The sequence below is a fragment of the Diceros bicornis genome, chromosome 3 (assembly GCF_020826845.1).
Source record: "Diceros bicornis minor isolate mBicDic1 chromosome 3, mDicBic1.mat.cur, whole genome shotgun sequence".
Lineage (NCBI taxonomy): Eukaryota > Metazoa > Chordata > Mammalia > Perissodactyla > Rhinocerotidae > Diceros > Diceros bicornis.
The window spans coordinates 66,112,093-66,125,182 of NC_080742.1; the positions used below are offsets into that span (position 1 = coordinate 66,112,093).

General features: G+C 34.6%; 1 protein-coding gene across 6 annotated transcripts in view; it reads left to right on the forward strand.

The window, feature by feature from the left end:
• MDFIC (MyoD family inhibitor domain containing) overlaps positions 1-12,085 on the forward strand; it is a 92,651-nt gene extending 80,566 nt beyond the window's left edge. For all 6 annotated transcript variants that reach the window (XM_058528682.1, XM_058528656.1, XM_058528670.1 and 3 more), the window contains one exon: positions 9,514-12,085. In XM_058528682.1, coding sequence (XP_058384665.1) covers positions 9,514-9,761 — 248 coding nt within the window. In that variant the 3' untranslated portion in view covers positions 9,762-12,085. The remainder of the gene's footprint in view (positions 1-9,513) is intronic.
• Positions 12,086-13,090: the final 1,005 nt, after the last annotated feature.

Genomic DNA, 13,090 nt, shown 5'->3' on the forward strand with positions numbered 1-13,090 from the left:
ATTAAAAAATGGGCATAGAATCTGAATAGATATATTTCCAAAGAAGACATATGGATTGGCCAACAGGTCCATGAAAGAGTTCTCAAAATCACTCGTCATCAGAGAAATGCAAATCAAAACCACGGTGAGATATCGCCTCACACCTGGTAAAATGACTATTATCAAAAAGACAAAAAATAACAAGTGTAGGCAAGCTTGTGGAGAAAACCTGTTGGTGAGAATGTAAATTGGTACAGCTATTGTGGAAAACAGTTTGGAGGTTCCTCAAAAAATTAAAAATAGAACTGCCATAAGATCCAGCAATTCCACTTATGGGTATTTATCCGAAGGAAACGAAAACACTAACTTGAAAAGATATATGCACCCTCATGTTCATTGCAGCATGATTTAAATAACCAAGATATGGAAACAACCTAAGTGTCCATTGATGGATGAATGGATAAAGAAGATGTGATGTATACACACACACACACATACATATATACAATTGAATATTATTTAGCCTTAAAAATAGGAAGAAATCTTGCCATTGGTGACAACGTGGATGGACCTTGAGGGCATTATGCTAAGTGAAATAAGTCAGACAAAGAAAGACAAATACTGTATGATCTCACTTACATGTGGCATCTAAAAACAAACCCAACAACTGTGAGCTCATAGATTGGTGGTGGCCAGAGGTGGGGGTTGGGAGTGGGCAAGACTGGTCAAAAAGTACAAATTTCCAGTTGTATAATAAATAAGTCATGGGGATGTAAAGTACAGCATGATGACTATAGTTAATAATACTGTATTACATCTTTAAAGTTTCTAAGGGAATAGATCATGAAAGTTCTCATCATAAGAAAAAAATTTTGTAACTATGTATGGTGACGGATGTTAACTAGACATATTGTGGTGTTCATTTCACAGTATATACAAATAGCGAATCATTATGTTGTACACCTGAAACTAATATAATGTTATATATCAATTATACCTCAATAAATATAGATAAATAAAAAGCATCTGATATATCAAGGGTGTTATTTTACTATCATCATCATCATCATCACATTTTACAGGATCACCCAAATGGGTACTATATGGCTTAAAAAAAAAGAGCTGATTTCTTTTTGTAATATACCTGTACAATATTTAAACAATCATGGATGAGGTGAAGCTGAAATATGAATTGTGAAATAAACACAGTTGTTAAAATAAAAATGGGAAAAATATTATGTTAAGCTTCAGGGAGAGATTTTTTAGATCATTTTTGTACAAATACATATTTTCATTAAAACTAGAGGATTTACTGTCTTACATTTTGTCCTCGCCATTGATGGTATTGTGACCAACTTTAGCAGATTGTTAGACATCAGTTCTTTCTAGGAAAATGCTCCTAAGATCTAAAGTAAATTTTGTTAACCAAAAGTTACATTCAACCTTGTTAGTTAATTAAACTTTTTGGATTAGGGATATTTCAGCTGGCCAACTGAATACAGTCAGCCTTGAATAGGTGCAAGTATAGTCTTACTCTGTTTTTGCTTTATAGCTTCCTGAGAAAATAAATGGATAATAATTTAAATATGGAAAATCATTATTTTTAAGTCTTCTGTTGTAGCCAAACACGAGATTTAGTAATTCTTTCCAGGCAGATTTCTGCTCTACTCTGCTGCGGACTCTGTCTCTTATTGCCTTCTTGGTATTTTCAAGTATTGGAACTATGAACAGAGCCTTTTGTCAACTTCCTTAGGTTAAAATAGAATGGCCCTATTTTGTTGTGGTAGTCAGAGTAAATGAAAGATCCGCAGGTAGAGAGGTGCAGGCTTTCTAGAGTAAATATTGTGCATCATCTTGGTTGCTATCACAGTAATAATGCTTGTAAGTACTTAGCTGATAAATTCTTTATTGAGCACTTTATATGCATTGTCTCTTTTAATCCTCACCATAACCCTATGAGGACAGTACTGTTATTACCAGCTACCGAATTTGTGATCTTAGTTTGTTGTAGAGATTCAGTAAACTAATGTAAATATTTACACCATCAATATTTTTTAGCTTTTCTTTCCCCTCCTCTCTGCCCACATACTAACTTTACACGTAAAGTATTTTAAATAAACACCTCTATTAACTGAGCTTTTACTCCTCTTAAGATTTCTGTGTAAAGCTCCTGGGAAACAAAAGGTGTCTGGTACATATGTCATCTTCCTAAACTTTATAAAATGTGACTCTTAGAAAGGACTGTTTGGATCAGCGCTGCAGTTAAGTCATGACCAGCAATTACTGGATCAAATCTCTCTGCGAGTTTGGAATATTTAATGAATCAACCACAGATGAGGCAGCAGGATAAACGAATAAGAGAAGCAAAAAATCTGTGCTATCCACTTACTGTAATTTAAAATACGAACGCACCTCCCATAGGAGGAGGATGGATTCCAGAATTTGGACACGTGGTAGGAAAATTATTGAGGAGTCCGTTCGTGGGGTGTGGGAGAATGGCGTTATTTTTTTCCAAGGTTCTTTTGAGTTTGTTGAGAGGAAAGATAATAGTAAAGATTGTTGTTCGGTTTCTCTAAGTGTGATCTTTGTGCTGCAGTGGAAAATGCAGCTCTTCGCTTTCTTTTACCTTCTGACCTAACTCACTTTCTTCCCCACTAGGAAAATGTTGACTATGTTCTGGCTAAGATGCGTGGCCTCGCGGGGACAGCAGTGTGCCAGAGGGTTCTGTGGAGGAGGCGCACTTCAGGCCAATTTATGCAGGTCATTCTAGGGCTGCAGGCCAGAAGGCTGTGCGTCCTCTGGCTTGGAGACATGGAACTGCTTGGAGCTGAGCTACCGTGCTATATTAGTAAATATTTCCTGCCCCCACGAACACTTGAGGAGCAGAACTCCCTGGAGATGTCTGTGTCTCGTCCCTTGCAGCTGGCTTTTCACAGAGGCCCGATACTAACTTAACCATCCTGGCTGCAATTCAGGATTACCGAAACCCACTTCTAGCCTGCTTTTTGACTTTGTATTGAGAAACAGCAGTCACAGTGAAGCAAAATCTGGGAAGAGGAATGCCTCCACCCAATGAGGCTTGCTGCACAGTGGGTTCCCTGGCACCCGCACCTGGCAGATGTGCGTCTTTGCTGCTAAAGACATGAGAACACCTGTGGGTTCTCTGTAGCTTTGGTTGTAAAGCTACCGAGTCAGGTTTGATCTCAATGCAATTTCTTAAATTACTAATTGCATATGACTGTCTGCTCACGTTCTGATTTGGCATGCTGTTGGCCTGTTAAAAATAATGAACCTCTGTTTCACAGTATATAGTTTACGTGATGGGGACCTGATTAAGAAAATATTTTCAAGCATTTTAAGTCATAGCAAATGTTATTAGAGATTAGTCAAGATAAACACATATCAATCTGCATTCGTTCAGAAATGGGTTGTGGGTTATTCTCAGAATTCACTGCTCTTTGCCCTTCTCTGTACTCTGCTGTTTGGTGTCTTTGTTCCAAGAAATTCGGAGCACCTGTCATACCACATTTTAAAAGAGGAAACTAAAGACGTATGAGGCTTATTTAGAATACAGTTGAGTTTACTGTGCCAATAGTTGTCTGATGGCTTTTAGGGTTCTTTTTACTATAACAAACTGCTTTCCTCATATTTTCCTAGTATTTTTGGCCACATGTGATTGAGTAAATGAACTTGGGATAATTTCATTATTAAACTAACGTGTTCTTATAAAAACGAATCTTCAGTCTCACTTTAAACAGAGCAAAGCCCCTTGGATCAGTCACAGACAGTATTTCCCCCAGTCTTCTAGGAGGCTGTTGAAGAAGGTGTCAGTTTTTACCTTCATGGTATTGGGAAGTTAGACACTTTCCAGATCTGCCAGCTGCAAGGGTTTAACCTTGATGACCTTTCAAAGGACTCAAAGATTTTGTTTGTGTTTGTGTCTGCAGTAATTCATAACTTTTTTTTTTTAATCAAACATTGTGCTAAAGATTTCTTTTATGCCTTCTTTTTAGCAACTTGGCTGCTGGTATGTTCCTTTGTTTTCCTAAATTTACAGTAGCTGTCAGTCCTGTGCTGAGTTCTCCTCTCAGTAGTACACTGAGTTGTGCAATTCCTGCTTGGCCCAGTTTGGGACAGGCATCCTTCCCAGAACCTAGTTGGCTTCTCAAAGGTTAAACACTTTTGGCAAAAACTGCAAATATGACTGAATAAAACCATAAAAACTAGAAACCTCAAGAACAGGGGGAAAAAGAATCATTTCTGACAGTGAACTACACGGATGCAGAGGACTCGCCTTTTTTAAAGTTTGTTTCTCCATTTAAGTCCTCTTAGTTTTACAATTATTAGAATCCTCTCTTTGCTTCAAATAAAATCAAATCTTAATGCCTTTTATGATTCTTGATTCCCCTGGGGGTGGTGGGGGTGGCAGTGGTACAAAGTATAACACCTATTTCTTCTTAGTTTAACCTTTTCATTACCCCAAGTCACAATCAAACTATTCCTTCTAGAGCACAACTGAAAAGAAAAATGTTTTTGGCAAGAAATAAAAATCAAATTATTAAATTGATTTGATAGAATTTAGAAATCCATTCTTTTTTTTTTTAAAGATAGAAGATGTGCTCCTCAGATTTATAATTTTTATTTATTTATTTATTTATTTTTCCCCCAAAGCCCCAGTAGATAGTTGTATGTCATAGCTGCACATCCTTCTAGTTGCCGTATGTGGGACGCGGCCTCGGCATGGCCGGAGAAGCAGTGTGTCGGTAGGCGCCCAGGATCCGAACCCGGGCTGCCAGCAGTGGAGCTTGCACATTTAACCGCTAAGCCGTGGGTCCGGCCCCTAGAAATCCATTCTTTTTGTTTCTTTTTTGTTGTTGTCATATCTTGGTATTTCTCTACTTATAAAGTATAGAAAATGAATGGGTTTCTGATAGAGGTCTCTGTAAATGCATCTTGTTTAATATCACTTTATCTCTAAAGTGCATTTTGGTTTGTGGTTTTTTTCAGATGCCTGTTATTTAGATTTGTTTTTTTTCACAGTAGCCCAAAGTACTTTTCTAGTAAATTATGTAGGACCTATGTTTTAAGAGGATGGCTATTTTTTGTAAGTTTTAATATTTACGTAATAAAGAGCTTATTCTCTTGAGTCCTCTGTCATTACCATATGTTTTACCCCTGTAGTTCCTATGTCATCTCTACATTGCTCTTGTTCATGTAACTATGGACTTTAATTTTGATGTTTTAAATTTATAGATTTGTTTCTTTGATTGAGACATCATCCTGTCTTGGCTGCCTACCCTCTTATGTCTATTTCAACAATGTAACTGGCAGTTTATTAGTTTTCTGACTCATAAACTTTGCTCTTACTTGTTGAAGGTTAACATTTACTATCGACTCTTCATTAAAACTGAAATTCAGAATCATCTTTTGAAAGGAAAAGGAACGTGAACCAAGGCTAAAAATAGATAGATCAGCAGGACAAATCAGCAGAAAGTTTGGGATTTATAACTGGTCTTCCCCCCAGGAAGATGAACCAAGTGTTAGAAGCGATGCATCCCTGGAGTGGCAGCATAGCATGCTGGATTAGAGCATGGACTGTGGAGGTGTATGCATGGGTTCTGACCCCGGGCCAGCTACTTGCTGCCACTAGGACTTGGACAAATTTCCTAAATTTTCTGTACGTCTGTCTCTGTGTTGGTAAAACGGGGATAATACCAGTGCTTCTTCTTAGGAATATAATTAGAATTAAATGAATTAATATTTGTAAAGAACTTAGAATTTAGTACAAAGTAAGTTTTTTAAATAAATAGTTTTTTAAAAAATGAGAAAGTGATGAAAACATATCCTCTCCTAAGATAACACATTTCTTAATTCTGAAAACAACAAATAAATATTTTTCCTTTGTTAACGCTAGGCTCCCTATTCTGTGTAAAACAACCACACATATCTATTATAGAAATCACATTATATTGTAGAAGATAGGCTAGAAAAGTAGTATTTGATCTATTTAGAGCTAAGAACTTTTTTTTCCTTTTTTTTTTGTTTACTAAAAATACAAAGACAGTTTAACAGACAATTTATAGATCTTGTTGGCTAAAAGCAGGAGTTTGGAGAGATTCTGTTCTTGGTTTAGGGCTTCTAATTTCTGTATGACAACTGTCACTATTGTCTAAGATCTGGATGAGATATTCATTCTCAAATGAGTATATCCTCTGAGCAGAAATGAGTTGTTTAGTTTGGAATGTCACTCTCATCCCTCTTCATCCTGAGGGCTATTGATTTCACAGCAATCACATTCTGTCTCTTCCTCCTGATTACTTACTGGTTTCTTCTCCTTTTCTGTGTATAGGCGTGGCCAGACTTCCTTGTTTTGAATGTAAAACTTTTTATTTCATTCTGCTACCAAATCTTGTTAATGCCTCCTCTTCTTTTCACTGATCAATTTGCCAAACTTGTCTGTCTGCTGCTTCATTTCCTCACCCATGTAATCCCCCATCTCCAGCTAACTACAAGATTTGATTTGGATATCTCTTCATCACTTCAAACTCTCAACATCTAAAAATTAACTCATCTGTCTCTCATTGTTTTAACTAAGAAAAGTCACATACGGAGAGAAGACAATCATATTTGACATAGGACTGGTATCTTGAATATATGAAGAACTTCTACAAATCAATAAGAAAAAAGAGGCAACTCAATAGAAAAGTGAGGGAAAAAAATGAACACCCTGAACATCCGTTTCAAAGAGGAGAAAAGTGGCCAGCAAACATTAAAAGATGCCCAAACTTATTAGTAAATAAGTAAATGCAAAATAAAACCACCATGAAATGCCATTTCACGCTCCACTAGTGAACGTATGTGAAAGTATGACATTTTCAAAGATTGCTGAGGATGTGGAGCAATGAGCATTCTCATACATGGTGGGAGTAAATTTTGGAGCAATCACTGTGGAAACAAATTTGATATTACCTAATAAGATTAAACATGCATATCCTGTGACCCAACAATTCTACTGCTAGTTATTTAACATGTGTGCTCTAGAAGACTTGCACAAAACTGTTTTAGACAGTGATGTTTGGAATAATAGCAAAAACACTGGAAATGACCAAAATATTCATAAATAGGATGGATAAATAAATTATATATATATCCAATCAACAGAATACTATACACTTGGAAAATAAGTGAACCACAGCTACATGAATCAACAAGGGTAAATCTGAAACACATAATGTTGAGAAAAAAATGCTACTCACAGGAATTCATATGGTATTGTTTCCTTTCTGATAGATTATGTAGGCATGTTTACCCATTCACTGTTGTAAAAAATACAAGGAAAAGCAAGGGAAAGATTCACTCAATGTTCAAGACAGTGATTACATCTTGGGCGAGGAAGATGTACTTAGGAAGGAACCAAAGGAGGCTTCAAAGATATTCTAACCCTCTATTTCTAAGGCTGGGTGGGACAAGCATTCTTTCCACTTTAAAATTGGTAGATCCATTACATGTACTTCTATGTGTGATGTATTTTATGATTAATACATAAAGAATCTAATGCTCAATAACTATTCTCAGGGTTTTAAGAATACTCAAAGTTTCTTCAGTGTCAAGTGAGTTTTTGTAGATTCTCCCTCTCAGTCTTGAAATGCAAACATTCCACAGTGGAATAGAAAGTGAAAGTCAGAAGTGTTGTTAGAATTAGTTAATATATGTATTTGTTTGAAGGTATATTGAAAAAAATTGGCTTTCTGTCAGTTAAACACTTTTGTATTAATAATAATAATAAAGCTAGCTCTTTATAACATTTCAAACATTTAAAAAATCATGATGATAATGTAATTCTGGAAAAGTTCAACTGAACAGAGACATATGAGACAGATAATAGGGTAAAAGTTTATAGAAAGAATGTAGAAGGAGGAAACCATAAGCACTCTCTAGAAACCCAGAACTTTCCACGGCTGCAGACTTGGATTCATATAGTTGATTTCAGTGTTCTCCTGATATGGTTGGATACTACTAAAAACATTAGGGGAAGATGGAGAGAAACCTGCAGACTCTTAACAACTCTATAATCTTTTTCCAATTGCTCCATAGACCATTGTATGTGAGAGTGGGCTTGGCACTGAGAATGGAGGTAAAGATTGGTATGTTCTTTTAGCCTGTAATTCTACAAACAACTCTGGAGTTTCCCTTTTGAGTTCTTTTCTGACCCTCCCTCCTTTTTGCCATCTGGCATGTAGAGTATGACCTTGTATTTCCACATTTTCCCCTTTTACAAAGTTAGAGAGTTTCTACAAAGTTAGAGACTACCTAGAAACGGGGATGTTCAAGGAGTTGGGGAGTTTATGATGGGATGGTCACACCATTTGCTGAAACTCCATCAAAGGCATTCAGTTTTAAAGCTAAATACAGAAACACAAAGGGCGTGTGACAGTGGGATGGTGGTGGGGATTGTTCTGTGTTGTTGCTGTTGTTGGAAGTAGAACCCTGCATTAAAACTTGCATTGTACAAAATAGAAAACAAAAATAATAATCCTGGTAAAAATGCACAAATATTTCTGAAATTGGACAAATACCATTGGTCTTAAATATTTTATTACATGTGTTAAAGTCCTCCAGAAATAGAAATTTTCTTCAATTGTTCCTCTCACTTGCCCCAAAATTCTAAAGAAAGAAGTTTAGAATATGGTTTACTAAGTTTATTAGATTATAATCTGTTTGATTTCTCACGTTTTTATATCGGTTCTTGAAGTTTGGTGAACATTGTTTTTTAGAGAAACATCATTAGAGACGTCTCAGGAAATGTAAAGTACTTTGCCACACAGGCAGTGGGAAAGCAATGTTACTGTGTCATTATTCATATTTGCTAAGGTACAACTCTCCTGTTAGAAATAGGCAGAAGAACTATTCCAGAAACAATGGTTGGACCCAACCAGAGAGTCTCATTGTTTTTCTTTAATTCTGTGAAATCAAAAACAATTTGAGACCATGAAATTGAATCAGTTTTATTGGAAAATAAACATGTTGATTCCAATTTAACTATTGAATCTATTATTCAAGAATATACCAAATATATCAGATTTAAAATAGTTTTTTTCCAATTTTGGAGCAGGTAGGTGGAGCAGTTGAAGCAGATTTCTACTTCTGAAAGACTTTAATGTCATGGACTCATTTTAGTCTATATAATAGAGAGCAATAGGGTATAGGGAAGATGAGTAAGGGGAGTAGAGAAGTGGAACCTAGAACCAAAGACCATTGCACAGTGTGTGAGAGTAATAATCTAACCCACGTGTATACACAACTTCAATCATTTTTTTTTCAAATGCAGTATCCACTTCTAAAGATTTCTCACCTAGAATTTAGTTTAAGTTTCTTTTTGAGCTTCTGGCCCACAAAAGGCTTTTAAGACTGCGTGTCATTGGGTTCTGGATTACTTAATTATTTTGATCAATTCTTATTAGTTTATTGATGATGTATATATTTTCTGTTTCTTCTTCTTCTCACTATGTGGTCTTCTCTCAACTGAAAATGAAGATTGCTGTGTCCACTGTATCCTGGCCTGCTTGTTCTGTGAATTCCTGACCCTCTGCAATATTGTCCTAGGACAAGCTTCGTGTGGCATCTGCACCTCAGAAGCCTGCTGCTGTTGCTGCGGAGATGAAATGGGGGATGACTGTAACTGCCCTTGTGACATGGATTGTGGCATCATGGATGCCTGTTGTGAATCATCAGACTGTTTGGAAATCTGTATGGAATGCTGTGGAATTTGTTTTCCTTCATAAATATTTATCTTCTGTTTGTGTTAAAACTGGAGAGTGTTTAAAAATTTTTCTGTTAAGGGGGAAGAAAAGCACATGGTAAGAGTCTCATGAAGCAACCTAGTATTTGCACTGTTAACTCATTATTTTTAAGTAATCTCTGAAAGCCTTTTTTTCTCTAACCAAGTCTACATGGTTTAATATGTGAATTTTAACTACTTTTAAACTTCTTAAAAGGTTACAATGACTGAGGGACATTTTGTCCAAAAAAAAAAAAAATTCTAAATGTCTCCTCCTTTTTATATGTATTTCTATTTCTTTTAACCCTTCTCAAGAGCCTCTTGCTCCAAATATATTATTTCTCAGTGAGTATTTAAACCAGACAATTTATTTTTGGTGTTTATCTATTAATGGTTCAAAGTAAGAATTCTTTACTTTAAAGTAGACTTTGGGAAACAAACTCACTCAATAGTTGGGCAGCCAGTGTTGGTCTCCATGCTCTGTTCTCCACCTGTTCAAGAGAGAGAAACTCAAAAGGCTATAGGAATACACAGAAAAGAATAGCTAATGTCTGCTGGAATATTCAGAAGGCTTCAAGGAAAATGTAGTATTTGAGGAGTTCTCTTGGGATGAGTGATTCATTGCTGCTTAATGAATTAGATTTAGGACCAAGTTTTAGGTGGACAGCCTGAACTGTGTGTGTGCCCTTAAGCAATTAAAAGAAAAATGCCTTAAGTATGTATTTTCTTTAGTTGCAGGAATACAGCTTTTTTAAAAAAACTATGAAATTAAAATATGCATTTTCTTACACATAATTTAAATGTTAATAAAGTCTTTGATAAAAATGTAACGCCTTATTAAAATAGCTATATTTTGTAAAGAATGTGGACTACTTTTGACAAAGTGCATTTAAATTAGAAGATTTTTATATTAAAATCCCAGTATTCTGATTTTGATTCATTCAAAAGCTTTCTCTGTTATTTGAGAGCTTTTAAGTCTTTTTTGGGGGGGAAGAAGTTGTTGTATGTTTGTTTGTTTTGGTTTGTTTCTTAACCAATGTTATATTTTATAAGCACAGTTAATCTTAAATGCAAGTTATTCTCTCCAAAGTAGTGGGCATCTCGACATCCACTGCTGTGACCAAATTTTGGTATTGCAATTTTATGTTAAATTAAACCAATATGGCAGGTTATAAAGATCCTTAAGTGTAAAGAAACAAGTCAGTTACAAGACTACGTATATCGTTTTTGAGACATAGACACTGTGGCGCAGATGAAAGGGAGAGAGAATTTTCTGCTATGTCCTCTCCTACTAAGTTTGATCTCCCCAAAGTTGTACTTTGGTTTGATTTAATGTAATTCCTTATAGAAATTTTGAAAGTATACTTTTGGGTTAATAGTTATTTTCAGTTATTCTGGTTGAATATCAAATTGATAGTAAAAACAAATGCATATTTTTAGAAAGCCTTTTGCAAACCTAGGCTTTTGAGAAGTTTTAAACCTAAAGCATGGGAGTGTTGCCTATGATTTTTCCTTTGAGATGAAACCTAGTTGCTACTTATGTCATTACTTAAAAGGCTTAAAAAAAATGTTAGCAAACTCTTGAATCCCCCATTTAGTGCTATTTATACACAGACACACACACACACACCTTTAAATTGTTGGATTTAAATAGAATTCTAGTAAACAACTGTCTTTCTCTTCCTTGTCTAAAGAGCGTCTTTCATTTGTTACATCAAATATAAGAACATCTTTGTACTATTTCATAGTAACCAGAATCTGATTATTTACATATACCCTAAGTTAACTTATGCATATATATTAGGATGTAAGAGTATCATCTGTGTATTGACATATAAAGCCTTCTAATGACCTGGAATTGTTAAAATATTTCATGTTTCATCTTGCAAAATTTTTCAATCAAGTTGTTTGTCTAATATTTAAATAAATCCCGCTACTATTTGCAATGAAAATATTAGCACTTTTAAAATAATGTTTCTCTGTAACAGAGAACATTAATCGATAGCAGAATTTTATTTTCATATTTATAGTCATAGTACTTTTCCTCTATTGTCTAGTCTGCAGTCATTCCATAAAGTACCTTGTATGACTGAAAAAGCAAATGAAAAAAACAAAAGTAGGCAAATGTGAAAATAGTTTCAATATATTTTAGAATTTCTGTATGTAAAATGTTTCTTTGAATTATATGGCCATCATGATTAAGTGCTAGAGTTTACAGTTACAGATTTGGTCTCTTTTTAAAAGTGGAAACTTAGTCTTAAATATTTTTAAACTGGACCTGTATTATCGTGGATACATTATTTTGAAATAAAAAAAAAGATGTCTCTATTGTGCTTTAACATATTTTCTATCTAATTAATATATCAGTTGATTGATAGTTGAATGAATTCAACTATAATTTAAAACCTGAGGATTTTCTTTATCTTGTTACTCCCGTTTCTGAAGATTTCTCCATCTCCTTATTTGAATCACATGACTCATGCCCATAAATGAATTATGTAAGATTCACATCAGTTTATACTGCAAATTACAATTGACATATGATTTCAAAACAGTGTTCTTTAAAAAATTTGCAATTGGTCAAAATGCAAGTTTTGTACTTTTTTTTAGTAAGTTGTTTCTATTTATTTATTTTGCAATTATCTCTCAACTTATAAAAACTAATGCAATTTTTTTATATATATGCTGAGATTAAACACTAAAGATTTATAATATTGAGTAATAGACTTAATGAATTTCACCCAAAATTTCATCAGAAGTGTTTTCATTTAGGGTTCTTAGTGGCACAATTTTTAAGTAGTTGGAAATGTTTTACAATTCATATTTAACCAAGGCAACTTTATATAATAACTTTCCATTCTCTATCCATACAAAGTCTATCAGCGCCCTAGATTCTAATGTTATAAACGTCAAAGTCACTGCCTAACATAAATAAGACTTGAGTCCAGAGTCTCTGTGGCTTGCCTTCTTGAATTCCAGCTTAAATGCTTAGATTTACCCAAACACTTAATGAATAAGTTTATTTATTAATAAGATTATTTGTCAAATTATTCAAGACCTTTCTGCCCTTTCCAATTACTTGTGATTTGTAGGCCTGTAGATTTAGTACATCTAATCTGACAAGCAAGATAAAATTTCATCAAATACTACAATAGCCATTTTTCTTTTTCTTTTACACTCATGTAGTAAAGCATACCATTTTTGTTTTAAACAGAGGTTAATATATTAATAGAGTTTATTCTACACTTACTGTTTATATTTTTTAATCAAGGATTTATACCACAAGGGAGTCCCTTTAACCTCTCATCTCCATGTTCCCTATAACCAATAAAT